Raw genomic sequence first — 20,413 nt, forward strand, 5'->3', positions numbered from 1 at the left:
CAGCCAAAATTGCTGTTTCCCTGGCAGGGTGTGTGTGTTCCTGGGTAGGTAGTTTAGAACAGGGGTCTCCAACCTTGGCAACTTTAAGTCTGGCGGACTTCAACTCCCAGAATTCCCCAGCCAGAAGAGACCCCTGGTTTGGAATGCTTTCAACCCACCCCTATGTCTCTGTTCAATGGTCCCTTTTCTTTCTTCTACCCATCCTGCATGGATGTAGCCCAATCTAACATCAAGCTGAAAACAGAACATGCCAGTAAGACAAGAACAAAAGAAAAATGGGAACAAATGACTCATCATAGCATATACAAAAAAGGAGTATTCTTTTTGTGAACAAACAAGAAGAGGAATATGACTTGACATTTACATAGCTGCCTTTGCAGTATACGTTTGAGAAGTTCTACATCACAGGCCTTTAGAAGCTATATATCCCTTCTTTCCTCATGTTCACATTATATCCGAGTTTAAAACGCTGTAATTCTGCAAGGCAGAATAATACTTTGGAAGCATTCTTCTCCACCGCTCCCCCACCCCCCACAACCGTACCCTGGAGCTTCTGCTAATGAGGCTCCTGATGCATCCATTACTTATTCATAAACCGCCACTGACAATTTTCTCTTATCTCATTTCTGTCTTTCCCTACAGCCACCTTCCTGGGTGCTGCTTGTTTGTTCATTCCCATGTGCAAAAATCAAAATACACACCATCTTCTTCCATCCCCATCATTGCCTCCACCAGATAGTTACAAGTGCCTGAGGAGAGCTACAATATACATTCTTCAGCACAATCCCTGGGCCTCCTCTTCCTCACTACCAGGTTGTTTTTTTAAAAAAAAAGGAAGAAAAAAATGGTCCCGACACGCTTCCCTTCTCCTAGGTCTTACAGGGGTCTCCAACCTTGATAACTTTAAGACTTGTGGACTTCAACTCCCAGAGTTCCTCAGCCAGGAGTTGAAGTCCACAAGTCTTAAAGTTGCCAAGGTTGGAGACCCCTGTGAAGGCCTCAACTGCTGATAGTTCCAGAGGCCCTGAACCAGGTTCTATAGCAGCAGTCCCCAAACTGGTGCCTTCCAAGTGATGAGGGCTGCACAGGTAGCCCTCGACTTAATGACCACAACGGAGCCTAAAATGTCTGTTGCTAAGTGAAAACTGTGTTAAGTGAGTTGTTAAGTGAAGCACTGTGGTTCTTAAGTTAGTAACACGGTTGGTTAAGTGAATCTGCCTTCTGCGACCATCTGCGACCATCATAAATGGTGAGTCAGTTACCAAGCGGCTGAATGTTGATCACATGACCAAGGGGATGCTGCCACGGTTGCAAGTGTGAAAAATGGCCATAAGTCACTTTCTTCAGTGTTGCTGTATCTTTGAATGGTCACTCAATGTACTGTTGTAAGTCAGTGGCTACCTGCAGTCAAATAAAGCCGGAGGCCTCCAAATCCAGAAAGGATGTACTAAAAACGTAACTTAAAATGACGCCCACTCAGTCACTTTCATGCAGGTGAGGTGATTATTAGCCTCTTTGGCAGCCTTACTGGGAACCAGTGATTTGAGGTTTAGAATAGAATACACCACTTCAGGCAAATGGTTATCCAATCTCTTCTTAAAAACCTCCAGTGTTGGAACATTTACGACTTCAGAGGCAAGTTGTTCTACTGAAGTACTCCCTCCCACCTTCCCTTGAGTCAACAGGAAATTATTCTGGCATGGAATTTGCTCTTCCCTATTGCCTACTTTAATCCTGCTTGTGTTTCCCATTTCTGCCAGTCCCAACTTTACTCCAAGTCATCAGGTTGACAAATCTTAAAAAGATTTTGCACCTGGAAGGTGTCTGGACCATATTTTATTTTAGCACAGGGTAGGAAAAGCTCTTTGAGTAACACAGGTTGCCAACCGACTGGAGTAGGAGGAACCAAACAATTTTTCCCCCTCCCATTTCCTAAAAAAAAAAATCTCCCTTCAAAGTGTACGCCATAAGTGAACAGATTGTGGGATTCTGCCTTAGCGTTTGTATAAGCAGATGTAGTGTGCTTATACATACTGTCAAGGTAAATGTGTAAGTGATATATCTTTCTGTCACATTCCATTTGAAACAAGGCTACAGCTTTGCTCTCAGCCTTCTACACAGAGGCTACAATTTCACAACTGCCCTGGCTTTGCTTTCTGTGAATAATGGGATACATAATGAAATCTCTGATATGAAAAGCATATAGACGAGTTGTTAGTTAACTAAGGTTTAACTAACCATTCTTAACTCTCCTAACTATTCTTGCAAAGTTTGCTCTGTTATCCCGTAGTCATAGTTTGTTGGGTGCAGAATAAATGGCCTTTTCTTTTGGTGCTCAAATACTGGATAAAATAAAAAAGGAACATGCCACAAGTCAGATAGCAGTGCCATGCTTAATTGAGATTTAAGAGGCTTAGCATTAAGAAAATGCTTGGATTTTAGCAGGATAACTGTCTCAGAACAACTCAACAACAGAAGCAAATGGCACCCCAGCAGCAACAGGTAACTTTTAATTCAATGGACACTGAAGCAGCAAGGAAGTACATATGGAGGCGCACAGACATCGGTGGTAAGAGGTGAAAGGAAGCATTAGGCAGAGCTACATTTCTACATAAGTGAAATAACTTGGATGGTTTTCACACTTGACCTCCCTAGTGCTACTAAGAGGTTGTTTTTTTTTGCTTTGCAGCACACGAAACTGAAATTAAAACAGTGGTTCCACAGCACATTTAATTTAGTACTGTACTATATTCTCTCACAACCCCAGTTTCTACAGCTTTAATTAGAAGTTTCCTCCTGGCAACTTCTGCTCAGTGTTCCAATTGTTGCATTAACAGTGGGATTTTATCTATACATTAATTGTCTCTTTGTTTCTGTTTGGGGGAGCTTTAATGAATTATTTAATTTTTTAAATTATTATAACACCATAAGTGAACAAAAGGAGAGACAGAGAAGTCAACCATGACTTACCCTTCTTTCAGGGAATAAATTATTGCTGTTGTTCACTAATGTTATCCCCACACTGAAACAAGAAACAGAAGCTGTAAAGGGGGAACTGCTAATTAAAGGCACAAAAGCATGAAAAACTTAACACCACTTTATCCGCTCACATTAGGCTGCTAAGGCAATCACATTTTAAAAAAAACAACCCAGCAACTAAAATGTCTTTAAAAAGTGGGAAGGCAATACAGGAATATACTAAAATGTTGTTGGCAATTTTTATCGTTTGGGTCTCCACAAAGAGAGTTGAAATGACGGACATCAAATCCCTATACAAGAATGGAAGCAACTTAGTCCCATATGATCCAGCCAGTGGTGGAAAGCTGACCTGATAAAACAGATTTGAGGTAGATGAACAACTTTTTAAAACCGTTTTCTCTCTCCCTTTTTAAAATAACTCTTTGCAAATAGAAAATAAGCCCAGTTGGAAGATGCCTAAGCAAGGACTTTCACCTTGCTTTGTTAATGTTACATTTTCATAGAAAGATGTTTTATATATGGAAAGATGTTTTGTAAATTCCACCGCTGACCAGTCCACAGTAATGGTGCAGTCCATCTCATCTCTCCCCAATTCATTTGGGTATTTGGAGGTCGGTGTAGCACCTCAAGAGAGGAATTCCCTGCCCCAGCAAAGGTTAAACAGGCTCCCTGCTTTGTGTAGCAGCCACGTTACCCATTCATGACCACTACGCATCCTTACGTTTTCTGAATGCAGACACATTCAGAGTGGTGAGTAAGCACAATGGGTATTTAAGGTTATACATCTTCCTTGAACTCTGTACACAAGCAAATTAGGGGCAGCAAACAGGCTCAGTGACTAAAAAGGGTTACGCGCAAAGGCGAAAAGAAGGAGTTGATACAGGTGGATGGATCAGCTAGAATTATACTGTTAAAAAAAGCAACGTTTTCCATGCCTACATGAACTGGCACTGTCCCACACTTCAGGTGCAATTCAAAAGAACAACCAGGCTGCCCATGGGGACGCCATGTCCAAAGTATCTCCTTGTGACACCGGAATGCAAGAGGGTGGGGGCCTGTTTCCGTGGAATACCCCTTTTTCTGGCATGTCCCCCAATCCCTCCACATCATATCAAGAACAGCATTTTTTTTCCAGGCTTTTATTTAGCAAAAGAAAAAGTAATTATAAAAGGAACTAATAAAAAGCCCATGCTGCTGCAGGGGCATTCCCCACCCCACCCCAATTCCTTAATCCCTGAAGGGGGATTCCTATTCTTATTTTTAATTTATTTTATTTTATTTTTGGGGGGAAGAAGGGGGGGGACTGAATCCCTCCAGGCTGCAGTGCAAATATTTACACAGACTCTTAAGAACAAAAGGGTCGGGGGGGGGGGGGGGGGTGGGATGGAGGGCTTTTTACACTGAAATCTCTACACCGAGGGAATGTAATCATTTACAGCCAATAATCTTAACGAGATGCAATAATAAATTAATGAGTAAGGCACTGCACCCAGTAAGGGCACAACAGGTGGGGTAGGAGTGAATGTTTGGGAGAGGGTGGGGGAGCACTGTCAGGTAAGATTAAAAATATCCAATTGCCATGGTTACCAAAAACAGAACAAGGGCAGATTCCACCAGCTACCAACAAGGAGTGGGGGACTAGGGAGATGAACAATATGATTGAAGGGAGGGGTCCACAAACATTTGGGGTGAGGGTTTTTTTTTCCATTTAGCTGCCGGCTTGAGGGGGAGGGGGCATGATCAGGCTGCACCCCAACCTCATTGCTTATTCTAGGTGGCCCCTCCCAAGTCACAGGCAGAGGAGGGGCAGGTGCTTGTTATTGCTTCCAGACTGAAGGCTGGGGAGGGGAGGCACCACAGCGACTTTCTGCCACCCCAGGGGAAAAGGTCACGGGTCTCTTGCCCCTCCAGGAGGTTTAAAAAGATCAAGTCTGTTCCCCTTTGTGTGGTGGGGGGGGAGCCCACAAGCCAAGTTGGAGGTAGAGTCCCTTTGGAGGCACCTTTCCTGGATGCCCGCTGCCCTGCTCCCTTTTGCCCTCCTGCCCCCTCCAGCATCCTCAGCTTGTTCCCGAAACAAGAGTGGTGACTTGTTCCAGCTTCAGCCTCAGTTTGTGTTTCCGGCAGGCAGCATCCCGTTCCAACGCAGTCAGGATCTGGGGGCAAGGCGGGGAGAGGGAGGGGGGAGAGATTGGAAGCAAAAGGTTCAGTCCAAGGGGAGGAAGAGAGAGAGAGAGAGAGAGAGAGCCAAAAGAGGCCAGGAGGAGCTAAGCACTGAACTCCCAGGGGGGAAAAACGGGGGTGTAAAACCAAGGGACCAGGATGGAGAAATATCCAGTACAATTGGAAAGGGATGCTGAACAGCAAGGAGTAAAAAAAAAAAGGCAGGCCAAATGATTGCTCACTTATTAGGATGGAGTTTTGGGCTGGAGTAAGAATGTTGGAAAAGGAGAGGCTTCCTTCCCTGGGACAGATTCACAGATCTTTGGCTCCTTAGGATTAAACCATCTGTAAAACAGGTCCCTCCCTATGAAAGCTGACATACCTATTTACGAGAGGTACAAGTATGACAGACATGGTGGTGGTGGGGAACTAAAAAGAAGAGGAAAATGGATGGAAGGGTGGCACAAATATTAAAAGGCAATATCACAATTGTCACAATATCTTCTCCAATGCCGTAAATCACCCCTTGGCTATTGAACTGTTAGACTAATTTTATGAGAGGCCCCAGAGCTGCACAAAAGTAGAGGCTACCGAAGGAGCTGGCTGAGAACATGTCTAATCAGATGCCACCCTGTCTTCACGGAAGAAGACTGATTCTCTGCCCTATAAGATGTATAGCTGGCAACTCCCTTCAGGACAGGTGGGGGGTTTGCAGCCTGGCTCAGAAGGGGAAGGAGGAAGGAAAAGTTGTGATCCTAGCCATGGCCTCACCTCATCACGGTACCTTCCCACATAGCTGTAGAGCTCTCCCAGTGCACCCAACGTGTTAAATTCCCCTGCGTGCTGACGGGATTGTTCTACTAGGTAGGCATCCATATCTTGGTCACTAATGGAAGCCATCTTGGTGATGTCCCGGTAATACCTAGAACATAGAGACAAATATTGTTTTAGGATTTCATATACCTGCAGATCAGAGATGGTATTCAGCAGGTTCTGACCAGTTTTAGAGAAACGGTAGCAGAAATTTTGAGTAGTTTGGAGAACTGGCAAATACTACCTCTGACTGGAGATTTTACATTATCCTTCCCCTGCCACGCCCACCAAGTTATGCCCACAGAACCGGTAGTAAAAAAATTTGAATCCCACAACTGCTGCAGATACAGTAGATGACTCTGTCTCATCTCAGTAGAGAGAAAAAACCAAACAAGCACAATCGTAAACAAACTGCTTATAAACATAAATATGATGCAATTCTATTTTTCTGGATTCATTGTAATTGATTTTTGCCTTGACTACACCCAATGGGCAACCAGGGTACTAATTTAGCAAACTAACATCCTTGACACTCAGCTGCACTTTCTGAAATATTTAGCTCAGATATTGAATAAATGGCATATTTGGATAAACATTGATTGTAATAATTAGCCTGGCATGCAAACTTGAGGTGGCGGGGCGGAGGGGACATAGAAGCCAAATTTGGTATCTGGCAGAGAGAGCTGCTACAATGCCAGGAACATTGGGATGACAAGGCACAAAAGCAGTCAAAAGGAACCATCAAGGAACTAGAGTGCCACAATCCGGAACAATTCAATCTCTATTCAGCCCTCCCTACATATAGTAGATGACATCAGCTTTGACCATGGGCAGTTGGATAATGGAGAGCAATACTCTAAAAAAAATGTGGAAGCTACTACATGGACCCATTCTTTTCTATGATTCCTTAATTTTAAATACAATTTACAGTGTGGAATTACAACTGTTTCCAGATAAGTCTAAGAAATGAATTGCGTGTTCTATTTTTAATATGGCAACTCACTCCCCATCTCAAACAGAAAATTGTAAGAAGGAATGTACAAACAGGGTCTAAACCTAAGAAATTACCTTTCCAGATTCATGACACTCTCCCAATATGTGGAAAGACTTCTAAAAATTTCAGCAATGTCTGTGCGGGTTGGGAAATTTGGAAATTGGTCAACCCAGATTACAGAAAGTTGGGCAGATTTATTGTGGATTACGTGGATAAATTCTTTTGCTATAATTTCTGGACAATGTCAAGCTTCGGATAGCCATAGCTGTAAATCCTGACTCTCTAGACAAATAACTCCTTATTCTATAATTGGCTGATTTGGTTGAAGGCTCACATACATGACTTGGCAAGATTAATCTCTATTGCAGACAAGACTGAAGCCATATATATAGATAAATCAAAGGTTATATGAATCAATACTTCAAGATTTAAACTCTAAGCTTTTTTTGCTCCTTTTCTGAGTCAATAGATATTTGGCCTTCTCTTGATGGCCTCAAAAAGCACTTGATCTGTGCTGACATAACAGTTCTTTCTAACATGACAACGGTCGATTCCTGCTTTGCCAACTCTATTCTCTACAAATGGGGTAACCACTGGATCAGTGCTGGTGGCCTTAGTTCACTGGCAGAAGACAAGCTTTGTATGCAGAAGAGCTTAATTAGCAACATGTGATGAGGGGAAAACTTGGCCTAAAAAACTGATAATAGTGGAAAGAAACACCATATGAACCTAAAGGGATTGTATACCTGAGGCAGGATCAACTGTTTTTCTTATGACTTCCCTTTTATTAGCACATAGAACAGTTGATAGGTCCAGGGTGAGTCGGGTGTTGGCCCATTTTACAGCATATGGAGTAATCTTCATATTTCTTACCTCAAAACAGCAAGAAGTCATACAAATGATCCTTAAAAGTTATGGCTGAAGGAGAGTCAGAATGCCATATGTGACACTTAGGGAAAGGATCCCTTGGATTAATCTGTATTGTAAACAAATTTCTCGCAGGGTAATATTCTGTACAAACTTAGAAAAAACTAACTTGATTCCTTGTTACCTTTTTCTGTGAAGCCATCTAATGGCCAAGTTTACATCAAGGATTACCCAGGTATCATTAACAGGCTACTGAAGATACTGAGTATGAGGCACTACTGCTGGCCATTTTTTGGGCCAAGACCTGAATCCTATTGTACAGGTAGACCTCAAATTACAACCATTCGTTCAGTGACTATGGAGATTCTCAGTCATCCAGGTTATGGTTGTCCCAAAGGTTCTTTTTCAAGAAGCAACCGGGCTTTCTGGTTTCTCTTTGAAGATGTTTCGCTTCTCATCCAAGAAGCTTCTTCAGCTCTGACTGGGTGATCCTTCCATTCCCCACCATCCCAGTCAGAGCTGAAGAAACTTCTGGGATGAGAAGAGAAACGTCTTCAAAGAAAAAACAGAAAGTCCAGTTGCCTCTTGAAAAAGAACCTTTGGGATTCATTTAGTGACTGTTCAAAGTTGCAATGGCCCTGAAAAAAGTGACTTATGACCGTTTGCCATACTTGCAACTGGTGCAGCATCCTCATGGCCTGTGATCAAAATTCAGATGCTTGGCAACTGGCTGATATGTATGACGGTTGCAGTGTCCCAGGCTCACACAATCACTTTTTGCGACCTTCTGACAAGCATAGTCAATGGGGAAGCCAGATTCAGACAACCATTGTGTTACTAATTGAACAGCTGTAGTGATTCACTTAACAGCTGCGGCAAGAAAGGTCGTAAAGTGGGGCAAAACTCCCTTAACTGTCTCACTTAACAACATAAATTTGGGGCTCAACTGTGATCTTACGTCAAGGACTCCCTATAGCCATGATGGCAAACTTATAGCACATGTGCCAGAGGTGGCACACAGAGCCCTCTCTGTCGGCACACAAGCCATCACCCCAGTTCAGCTCTGCCATGCATGCACACGCACCTCCCTCCGGCCAGCTGGTCTTCGGGTCTCTGCCAAGCATGGGCAGGAGGTAAAGGCGGGCAGGGGCAGGGTGAATGTGCATGCATGCACAGGGATGCGCATGCATTGTATTTTGGGGAGGTGTGTGCACACGCTTTGGGCACTCAGTGCCGAAAAGGTTAGCCATCACTGCCCTATAGTAATCTAGCACCTGGGTTCTCCTGCCCCTCTGCCTTAATTGCTACTTGAAAAGAGACCTTCTTCTGTGCAATGGAAGGAAGAGGAGGCTGCATATCACATATATATCACATATATCTCTTACAGTGGTGGGATTCAAAAATATTTACTACCGGTTCTGTGGGCGTGGCTTGGTGGGCGTGGCAGGGGAAGGATACTGTAAAATCTCCAGAGGTGGGATTTGCCGGTTCTCCGAACTACTCAAAATTTCCGCCACCGGTTCTCCAGAACTGGTCCGAACCTGCTGAATACCACCTCTGGTCTTTTAGTGATTCAATCAAGCAAGCTTGGTTTTGTTAGCCCTACTTGTTGAATTCACACCAGAGCTAAATGCAGTTGGCTAGTGTGTATTTCAGCACGTTGTGCAAAACCTTCAGTTGCTTTAGCGTGTTGTGTGAACTAGATCTTCATATTAATAAGTAAGAGAGTTTATTTGTTTGGATACAACATATACTATAAACAGAGCAATTGTGTTTTGTTAACCAGGAGTTTGATCCTATGAAGTCTATGATCTGAAGATGCTACAATTTCCATTTCCTAGAAGAGGAAGTGATCTGCCAACTAGTGACATCATCCATATTTCCTCCCCCCCCCTCCCTTACCCATCACCTCACCTTTCCACCCAGCCTTTATAAACAGGGATATCCTTGGCATATAATAGCTTTGTCGAAGGGGAATCCTTGCCCAGGCGGTGCTCAGAGGTAGAGCACGAGTCCATGAAGGTCTGGGCGACAACGGAGAGGCAAGCGTCCGTGATGCTGCTCTTGTGAATATCAAAAACAAACTGTGGGTTCTTGATGACATTCACCCAAAACCTCAAGGGCAAACTAGAATTGAGAAAGAGGTAAGCGGTATGAGACATTGATATTGGAAGAACTGTCATCACTTGAGCCAAATGATCTGTCACAAGAAGAAGAGAAAATGAAAGGGAATTAAAGGCTCAATTTCATTGTTACATTAGATGCTTTTGAAGAGTGGAATCATTTTGTTTTGCTTAAAGCTGTGTGAAGTCTGGAAAACACATACTCAGTTCTGAATTAAGCCGATTGATAGGTACTCAGCAGCCATGCTAGGCTGTGGGTTTCCAGCTGTGGTTCACAGGCTTACAGCCATAGCATGTGTTGGATAACAAACCAAAATGCAAAATGCTCACCAGTTGCTTTTCCAGGTATGTCGAACATCGGGATCACCAATCTGTCTCCGCTCTGCTTGTTCATCCAGGAAGTCAAACATGTATTTGATGGGCAACGGAAGGGCACTGGCCCGGTGTGCTGTGCTGAACACTGTCTCAAACAGATCATCAACAAACTTCTGCAACGTACCCTGGAAAAGACAAATACTTCCGGAATATATCCTTTGAGGTGATTGGAAAGAACAATTTGTTTAATCTGGGGACATCGCAAAAGCCTTTCCTAACTCCCCCACCACTTAAGAAATACCAAAATTCTACCAAACAAAAACAACAGAAGTGATCAATAATGGTAAGTTCTCCCTTAAACGTGGCAGGTAGAACATCTGGCAGAGTAGAGGCTATGAACTGAATATAGAAATATTGTTTGGATTGAGTTGATTGATTGATTTGATTTCTATAGCTGTCCATCTCAGCAGACAACTCTGGGTGGCTCACAATATCTATCTGAGGAGTTCTTCCAGATTCTGAAAATGGCTGTTAGGAATAAAATAGGTTACCTAACGTAGTTTGGGTAAAATAATATATATAAACTATGATAGTGAATTTAAGTGTGTGTCACTTTAACTGCAAAGCATGTAATTTTGGGTGCAGCTGTAAAATCACCATAAGAGGGAGCAAGAGAACCTGATTGACTGCTGGCTTACTGGATTGCTTGCAGACAATGATGGATTGTTAACTGCGTGTTCTCTGCTGTTGCTGCTGAGTGAAAGGAGGTTTGACTTCTTCATATCTCTACTGCGAAGAGATATATTACTGGACTGATATTTGTAAGTGTACTGACCTCTTTTTCGACACTGGACTTTGCAACTGATTAATCCCCGGACGGACGGACTAAACTAGTGTATGATATATGGACTGTTTGACTATGCTAAAAATCTTACTGGAATAAAACTATTTAACTAGCACAGTGTATCTGTTTTACTGAGTGTAAACTACAAAAACATTTATCTCACATATTTGCCTGCCTGCCTGACTGCCGTGCAGGTTCTGCTAGGGTGTATATCCCTAACAATGGCAATTTCATTAACAGATGTCAAGTCTTCATAACCTTGGAGAAAAATGTACACACCTGCTTTGGCAAAGCTGATCTTGCAATCATCAAAAACGCATTTGATTTTTCACTCATTTCTTCCACTAGATGCCCAAACTGGCCCATTTTTCAATTTCCTCCTCATTACCACATGATCTGAAAACTGCCACATGGTGTCTAGATCAATGTGTATAAAATAATTTGCTAAATTATGCAAAGGGAGAATCATTAATTTTGCAAAAACTAAGGCCCTTATTAGGATCCCACAGAAAATAAAAGAGTACTGTAAACAGCTGTCAGAGAATAAATTTAATCTCAATATTTCACCGAAAAATAAACACGTCTCAGTGTTCTGATTCAGATATTCTTTCCCAGTGCCTCTCATAGTCTGTTACTAGAGTTTGACTATAAATCTATATCAAATAGCCCTGATTTGAAACTATAACATTAATCCCTTCAAAATCCCCAAGCTTAAATTGCATCTACATTTCAACAGAAGCCACTTTCACATCAATTTAATTTATTGCTGCTACTGCCAAGGTACATGGGAATGATTGCTCTGTGAGGATCTTGACAGCATCATTATATATTACCAAATTGTAATTTGTTGTAATATTACAACAAAGTTCCAGATAACAATAATGTAATTAAATCAAGCACCGAGACAGAACACAAATATACACAATTACAATTCAGACTTCAAAAGATACTTGCTTTTTTTCAGCACCTGGCAATTTACAGCTTTAATTTTGCCAGATTTGATGTTGCACAGTGTTAATAAAGCACCTGAAACTTTATTTAAGATGTCATCTGGCAAGCATGGAAAGTGGCAGAATAGCAGAGTCCAAAGAAGGGAACCTATGTTCCTGCTCCTGTTGCTAGACAGGAGGTAAGTGAAACAATATCCTGTTCAGAAGGAACATTCAGGCTTTCTATGTGAAGGACTTGGCAAGATTGAACAAAAGCTGAAATTTTGGGGAGAAAAATTGGAGAAATGTCTCTTCAGCAAAGTTTTGTTGAAGGCAAGAGTTACAGAGCCAACCAAGTCTGAAAAATCTCTTGGTCGACTATTGAAGGACTGGTTCTGAAACTCTGCAATACCTTATCTTCCAAAGAAAAACATCAATCAACTGAAGAATTTTGGCAGGCAGAGTTCAGGAGAAGAGCCTTTTCTGCTGTGGCCCCCGCTGCCTTCTGGAATTTTCTTCAGTTGGAGATGGCACAGTGGTTAGAATGCAGTACTGCAGGTTACTTCTGCTGCCTACCGGCTGCCTGCAATTTGGCAGTTCGAATCTCCCCAGGCTCAAAGTTGACTCAGCCTTCCATCTTTCTGAGGTGGGTAAAATGAGAACCCAGATTGTTGGAGGCAATATGCTGACTCTGTAAATCACTTAGAGAAAGCTGTAAAGCACTGTGACGCAGGATATAAGTAGTACTATTGCTATCTTCTCTACCTCATTAGCCACCCCCAACATAGTAAGTCCCTGTCAGGATCCCAGGCTAAGCAGCAAACCCAAGTTTTTAGGCTCTTCCAGAAGGCCAGGAATGTGGGGGCAGACTTCATCTCCAACTGAAGAAAATGGTGGCCACCCATCATCTTGGTTTTAACTTTTAACTTTTCTATTCAAATTTTCTGATTTTAATTGCTATTTAGCACTGTTTTTTATTCTACTGTAAGTCCTTCAAAGTCGCTGAATCAGTGAGATGGGCGGCATAGATATTTAGTAAACAAATAAATAAAATAAAGGGTTGATTTAAACTTAGAATATCTTGCCCAAATGCCTCCACTCCAGGTTGTAGGATTAATATAGGGTATAGGGTGATGTCTACTAATTCCGAAATCCAGTTCTCTTCCAACCATACCTTGGTGGCAAGGAGCCGGGTGAGGTAGATCTCAGAAACCATCTTGCTCCCTCGCTCCCCTTCCTTGGGGTCTCCGAGATGCTCATGGTTCTTGACCAGGTGCCAGAGGCGGGTGCCTGAATCTTGATCTGGAGTGAGGATGGGAGCTCGTGAGCGCAAGCTCTCTGGGCTGCTGGAGGTACGCAACAAACTTTCTGCAGGGGTTGGGAGGGGTGAGAAACGAAGTCACTTTGAGTTTGCTCAATTTAATCCTGAGCCAAAGAGCCTGTTTTCCAGGCACCTCCTTCCAGCCCTGATTAAACTTTTAAAAAATCCTTTCTGTATCCAGAGGAAGTTTTTTTTTTCTTTCTTTCAGGCTCAGAGCCTGAAATCTGAGCAGAACCACTACTACCATCATCCTCACCCCTCCAGAGACTAAAGTATACCCCTTCCGCTCCAACCACAAAGTGGGAGTGGCTGTAAAATTATAGACATTTCGTGCCTGGAATAGCAAAGAAAATTACAGCTAGGCCAGGATAATGCTGGGAGGAAGCCCAGGGAATAAAATTCAGACGTGGCAAGAGCTGCCTGTCAAAGACTGATTGCGGAAATACCAATAACTTAGATCTCAGGTTTGCGGGGCTGCTGAACACATAGGACGGGGATGGCCTTTCTCATGCAAAGAAGCATCCACAGCGCCCATGTGTGTATGTGTCAGAGAGAGGACATGCCTCTGCATGCCAAGCCACATAAAAAGACGATGACAGAGGCTCATTTGCACAAGGCTATAATCTCAGTTTATGAGGATCTAGACAAAAAGATGGAAAGGCTGTATCCTGAAAACATGTCCCAAATGCCAAAATATACAACTTCGTGTGTATGCCTTCCATGAAGGAGGGCAAACATGCTGCAGCTCAGCAGGAATTAAGACCAAGCCCAGGAAGTGGAGCATTTCAACTTTCTTACTTTCAAGCAAATTTCTAGAGCTTATGGTTATAACAACAGCCTTAAAAACGTAAAGTGAACTGCAAGCAGGTAAGATTTTCAGTGTTTGGAAAACCAGCCAAAAAAAGGAGAAAGGATGAACATTTGCATAATGTGTATAGATTATAGAATTCAGATCCTTAGTCAGAAAGTCTGGACTGCTCCAGCATACATTTTCAGAGTTCCTGCAAGTTACCCCACATGTATGGAACATGTCCCAGGAATGTGCATGGCTGCTTTAAGGTGTTCCTGACAGGTGCAAGGGGTATGCCCAGATCTGCCCCTCCAAATAATATTTAAATCTGGATCTCTGCATAGCCCTAGTTGCTATCCATCTGCTTAAATCTTAACGAGGTGGCCACATTCCCTTGGAAACCTGTCAAAGACTCTACTCTGAGGTCATCTACATCCATACTACATCTGTTGCCCGTACTGCTCTCTTCTTCTTTGGGCAAGAAACATGGATTCTTCCCTTGCCTGGGAACCCTTTGAAAATACAGATAATTCTTTCCAAGGGTCCTTCAACAGGGACAACCCATCTCAGATACCACTTTGGCAGAGGTCCAGGCAACACATAACTCACGAACAGCCCTGCTACATTTTAGAGTGCCTTCACGCCTGAACTGAATTATGTTCTTTCTTTGCAATGTTAGGTTATGCTGTTGGGAGAAAAATCCAGGGTTTGCAAGTCATTCAGGACAGACAGACATGCATCTCTGTGATGGTGAAGACAGGGTGAGGCAGAGGTGCCATTCGCTTACCGTAGCGACTCAGCGAATGGGTGAAAGTGAAGGAGCTTGCAATATTGTAGCCTGATGCCTGCCTAGGAACCAAGGCCACCGTGGAGCCATCTGCTACCTGTGTGTTAAATTGCAGAGATGGCAGGAGTGGAGGGGGGGGGGGGAAGTGGGTTTAGAGATAAGATGGATTGGGATGAGGGAAGAGAAGAAAGAGGAATGTTGACCAGTTAACAACATTAATAATACTTAGCATTAATATAGCATACTTCAAACTATGCAAGTCCTTAGTGCTCCCTGAGCTTGGTGGTCTGGCTGCAGATGTTTCATTACCAAATGAGGTAACATGATCAGTGCTCATGATGTCACCATCCCGGCACCTAGTTTGGTAATGAAACTTCTGCAAGAAAACCACCAAGCTCAGAGAACACCAAGGACCCCCACAATATTCCCTTGTATCAGTACAGTTCAAACTTTCAATGCATTTTACGCTGTCTTTTGAAACTCTGTAAATTAGAGGAGAGTCATTACTCCCACACCAGAGTCTAGAGTAGGGGTATAGTAATGACAGAAAGTTTGTGAACTTTTTAAAGCTATCTGCAATCATGCAGTCAGGAGAATATGACAACACATCAATTCATAAATACTTGTCAATAAATACTATGACCTACCTAATGTGATCTGAACTTCCTTTTGGCTGTTGTTTGTTTACCACATTATCTTTACCTATTACTAGCATTAGGACAGTAACATTGTAGGCAACAATACTGCTGGGTTACAGGTAGCTCTAAAGGGATTACTAACTTTCTAACATCACAGCATCTGGGCACTCCTTCATGAAAATATCGGGGAGGTTAAGAGAAAGCTAGTCTGGGCAAAGCTCTCTGATCAAATTTATGATGGAGCCAAAAGCTGAACAGGGAGCTTCTTAATTGATAATTCAAGCAATTATACATTACACCAATTTCTTAAAAAAATATACAAGAACAAATGGCCAACACGAGGAGGACCTCTGAGGCAAACTCACAACTATTAAGAGCAGCACCTCAAGGTAAGTCTTAATCCAAAACCAAGAGCCATTAGGGTGTGTGTGTCTTTATTCAGAGAAGTTCAGTTTCCCCCTCTTAATCTCAGTGGATTCTACTCTAGTGGGGACTAAAGAATTTTTCACAAAGTGTTGGCTGCTGGCGATATTACCGTAAGCATGGCTACGGTACCAGAATACAAACTATTCAGAACTTTAAGAGAAAGCCAAAACTGTTAACGTACACTTTAGTCCCAAACTGAAGCATACATATTAAGATAGTGAATTAGCGATGGAGGCGAATATCCGTAGCTCGGGTGGAGGTTCGTTCCCTGAGCCCGGCGAACTGAACCTGCACCCTCACAGTTGATTAGTCCAGAAAACTGGAAGGCAAATACCTGATAATGCCCCAAGGTGTTGAGCCGCTTCCAGTCTCCCTCAATCTTACTTGTGGCGTCTTCATCCTGCAAGATGGTCCGTCCCACAGCACCCTGACACCACTCTGGGATAAACCGGAAGACGAGTGGGAAGACAGTTGGCTTTATTATTCTCTCTTCCTATTTAGTTACAAATTTAAGCCAGTGGCTGATTACCCAGGTCCATTCCATGCTCACAACCCCAGCCTGCTTTTTGCCACGTTCCTGCTTTCATACCTAGCTCCATGTCTTCAGCTCGGGGCCGCTGCGAATAGGGTACTCCTCGATATACGGCATCTAGAAGCTTCTCCTTCACTTGGGTCACCGAATCACAGTTTAATACTTTAACAGGCACTGCAGGTCCGCCAGGTGGCTCAGGAGGGGTGCATAGCAATGTCTAGCAGGGAAAATAGATCTCGTCTTAAGTCATGGTAAAGGTACACATTTATGCACATTTGCAGATCTGGGGTTTGGAATGAGAAGTAACTATCCCACTTCTCGCAGCTTCCACCGCTAAGGAAAAAATACACATTTAGACCTCTCCATTTTAACGCAGCTCCCAACAAGTGTTTCAGCATTCAGGGTGTTAAAAAAAACAAAACCTTTTGCCTAATATGGATGCAGATAACAGAATTGTATTTGGGGTTTGTGATATTTCACAGAAGGACAAAATATTTGGCTACTTTGTTGAAGAGCCTTTCTATTTTCCCAATCAGCTGTCTGTAAGTCACACCTGTTGCCTTTACCTTAGCTACAGCCCAGCATGAAATACCTTGTGGAATACCAATCAAATCCCAATTCCGTGTAGCGTTATGGTATTTTGCACAATGTAATCTTTCATGGTACATCACCCATAATTCCCAGCTCTTATCTACAGCGCTGCTTCTTCCAAGCTGGTTTCCCCCATTTTGAAATTAAGTAATTAACCCACTTAGGAAGGTTTCCAATTGTTACAAAACGAGAATGCTTCATTTATCTGTTGGCACAGATGCCTCCAAGCCAGAATTGCAAGCTTAGAATGACTTGGGCAACAAGCCCCTTCTTACACATATAGCCATGATTTAGTGGGATACGTGGTTGGCTCCCTGGCTGCCTCTGTTGCCACCCCCTAAACTCACCAAGGTCTTGTAATCAATCTGCTGGCGAATGAGCTTGTCCTCGCTCAACGAGTAGCGTGCCTCGCCTGTGATGGCATCTATTGGGCCTTTCTCCATCTGCTGCTTGATGGCACAGAACAGCATGAATAATGGCTCCCCAGCACATTCCTAGGTAAGGAAGAGACAAGCTTGAAGCAGGAAACCTTGGAATCTGCAGGTAGCAAATGAGATGGCAGGCAAACCTGGCTCTGTATTTTCTATTCTCACCAGCTCTATATGTTCTTTTTTAAAGGAAGCCCCAAAGATTAAGGTCTCCCACATTTAAGGCTTATGTTCTATCACTGAATAACAATGCCAGGCATTTTCACTCAAATTTCCCAGCATCCCACTGGGCGGAGAATATTATTAAACTGACGAAGCTAATGATTCCAGGATTGTAACAGAATAGGTCTGAAGACCCAAAAGTTCATGAGCCCAAAGTTCAGGCACTCTTACCTTCAGGAATCTATGCAGCAGAAAAGTAAACCAATTGGTCAACATTTTCTCAGCCACTGACTCCGTCCTGGAACAAGAAAAAGATAGAGGAGTGTTGCTTGCGACTGTGAGATGGAAGAAGTCCCCTATGCCTGCAGCAGTGTTTTGTGACAAGGAAGAAAAGGATCTGGCTGTCTCCACTCTTCTAACATCTCATCTGAAACTTGTGTTCTGACTATCCCAAGAATATTGTTGATAATACAGACTCATGCACGGTTCGCTGTTGCCAATTTAATTATTAAACAGCAACATTTAATTGGGACCAGGAGGAGAGGAGCATGGGAATCAAAGAAGGTCTCGCACCGGCGGAGCAACAGCTTGGGGTGGGCACGGTTCTGCAGGTTCTTCTCAATGAGGTCAGCCAGCAGCTGCTTCAGCACCCCAGTAGCATAGTCAAGCCTGCCCTGCAGGGCCACCATCGTCAGAGAAGCAACAGCGCCTCTATCTCGCATGGAGAAACCTCGCTGGCCTTCCAGGGTGTGGATGAAGGTCAGCAGGAAAGGCCGAGTGTGTAGCAACTGCCCAAAGAGACGGAGCCCTTTCTCTGTGCTTGGTGGTGTCTGCAGAGGCAAGAAAACAGAAACCGCTCCCTAAGCCAATATGGCAACATGGCTAGCAAGGGCAATGACAAATATTCCTTGCAGCTTTCCACATGCCATAGGCTCGACTTTGCTCACAACCGGGAAAGTCTTTTTATCTGCCCTTGACTTCGCATACTTGTTCCACCTCTATGCACTTTGGAACGTGAAGACTGTCTTGCTGTCTTTCCAGTAGTCCCAAGACAGACAGACAGATAAATGATAGATGGTTGGTAGATAGATAGATAGATAGATAGATAGATAGATAGATAGATAGATAGATAGATAGATAGATAGATAGATAGATAGACAGACAGACAGACAGACAGATACATAGATACATACATACATACATACATACATACAGATGATAGTTAATAGATAGATAGATAGATAGATAGATAGATAGATAGATAGATAGATAGATAGATAGAGATAGATAGATAGATAGAGGTAGGTAGGTAGGTAGGTAGGTAGGTAGATAGACAGACAGATACATACATACATACATACAGATGATAGTTAATAGACAGATAGATAGAGATAGATAGATAGATAGAGATATAGAGATATAGAGATATAGAGATAGATAGATAGATAGATAGATAGATAGATAGATAGATAGATAGATAGATAGATAGATAGAGATAGAGATAGATAGATAGAGATAGATAGATATAGATGATAGTAAATAGACAGACAGATAGAATGATAAATAGATAGCTAGATAGATGATAGAGAAACAGATAGATACAAATAGATAATGATAGGTGATAAATGATATGATAAGTGATAGATTTATATATAATAGACAACAGACAGACAATACTATTAAGAATACTGCTTTTAAATGCAACCTTTATACATCTAACAAGAGTGGAAATGAAGATCAGTAAGAAGTTCAGCTTGATGGCCATTATCTACAAACTAAAGAGGTCTCTGTGCTGGTCTGTGAAAAGAAGGAACTCCTAGATCCATCATATCGGGCAGAACCAGCCCCAATAATTTCAGGAACATGCATCTGGGTTTACAAGTTCAGGCGACAATGATACCAGAGATATTGAAACATAAAGACCTCAGGATACCAAACCTCAGGATAAACCAATCTCTGTAACTCAATTTCCCCCCAACTTAATATTATTGTTAAGGCAGCATGTCAGGCAGGTCTCATTTTTCCACAACAAGCACTCACACTGGTTTCTTGAAGTGCCGGGTGATCATCCACCCCCGGAAAGAGCACACGCCTTGCATATGTCCGATAATCCAGGAATGGGATCTTCACGCCATCCATGTTGTTTGTCAGCTCGTTAATATCGGTCTGCAACTCAGCAAAAGCTGAAGAAGGTAGAAGACTGTTAAAAGTGTTGAGCTGTTTGCAAAGGGGACTTTTCCTTCCACTCCGCCTCTTTTGATCGTAACGGAGCCAAAGAATCAACCATCAAGCCAACCTTGGCCTGCAATAGCCCTGCCTCATCAGATCAGGCAGCAAAGATGGAACAGGTATATTCCGGGTGGAAAAAACTGCACATCATCATGCTTACACACTACATGTGCAGGTTTTGGCAACATGTAACCAGCGAACGCGAAGCCTGTATGAGACTTCTTGCAAAAGAATCTAAATTCTTCATTTCTCTTTTGAGACTAGATCAAGGGTGTCAAACTCGATTTCATTGAGGGCCGCATCAGGGCTGTGTTTGACTTCAGGGGCCGGGATGGGCATGGCCAACTTGACATCACTCGTGTCAGGGCACCTGTGGTGGCCAGAGCGCGCTGCCAGCAAAAACAGGCTCCTGAGATCCATTTTTGGCCGTGATGGCCTCTTGCAGCCATCTGCCAGTGAAAATGGAGCTTGGCTGAAAATGGAGC

General features: G+C 43.0%; 1 protein-coding gene across 2 annotated transcripts in view; it reads right to left on the reverse strand.

Moving 5' to 3' along the window:
• Positions 1-2,482: 2,482 nt before the first annotated feature.
• PLXNA3 (plexin A3) overlaps positions 2,483-20,413 on the reverse strand; it is a 76,126-nt gene continuing 58,195 nt past the window's right edge. For both annotated transcript variants that reach the window (XM_087956829.1, XM_087956828.1), the window contains 12 exons: positions 19,740-19,882; positions 18,273-18,529; positions 17,931-17,997; positions 17,457-17,603; positions 16,576-16,735; positions 16,321-16,424; positions 14,923-15,019; positions 13,199-13,392; positions 10,267-10,436; positions 9,728-9,940; positions 5,911-6,061; positions 2,483-5,132 (listed from right to left, as the gene is read on the reverse strand). In XM_087956829.1, the coding sequence (XP_087812955.1) occupies positions 5,037-5,132; positions 5,911-6,061; positions 9,728-9,940; positions 10,267-10,436; positions 13,199-13,392; positions 14,923-15,019; positions 16,321-16,424; positions 16,576-16,735; positions 17,457-17,603; positions 17,931-17,997; positions 18,273-18,529; positions 19,740-19,882 (1,799 nt within the window). In that variant the 3' untranslated portion in view covers positions 2,483-5,036. The remainder of the gene's footprint in view (positions 5,133-5,910; positions 6,062-9,727; positions 9,941-10,266; positions 10,437-13,198; positions 13,393-14,922; positions 15,020-16,320; positions 16,425-16,575; positions 16,736-17,456; positions 17,604-17,930; positions 17,998-18,272; positions 18,530-19,739; positions 19,883-20,413) is intronic.

This window comes from Notechis scutatus, chromosome 2, assembly GCF_049901735.1.
Source record: "Notechis scutatus isolate UNSWTSFEM ecotype Mainland chromosome 2, rNotScu1.2, whole genome shotgun sequence".
NCBI classification, from domain to species: domain Eukaryota; kingdom Metazoa; phylum Chordata; class Lepidosauria; order Squamata; family Elapidae; genus Notechis; species Notechis scutatus.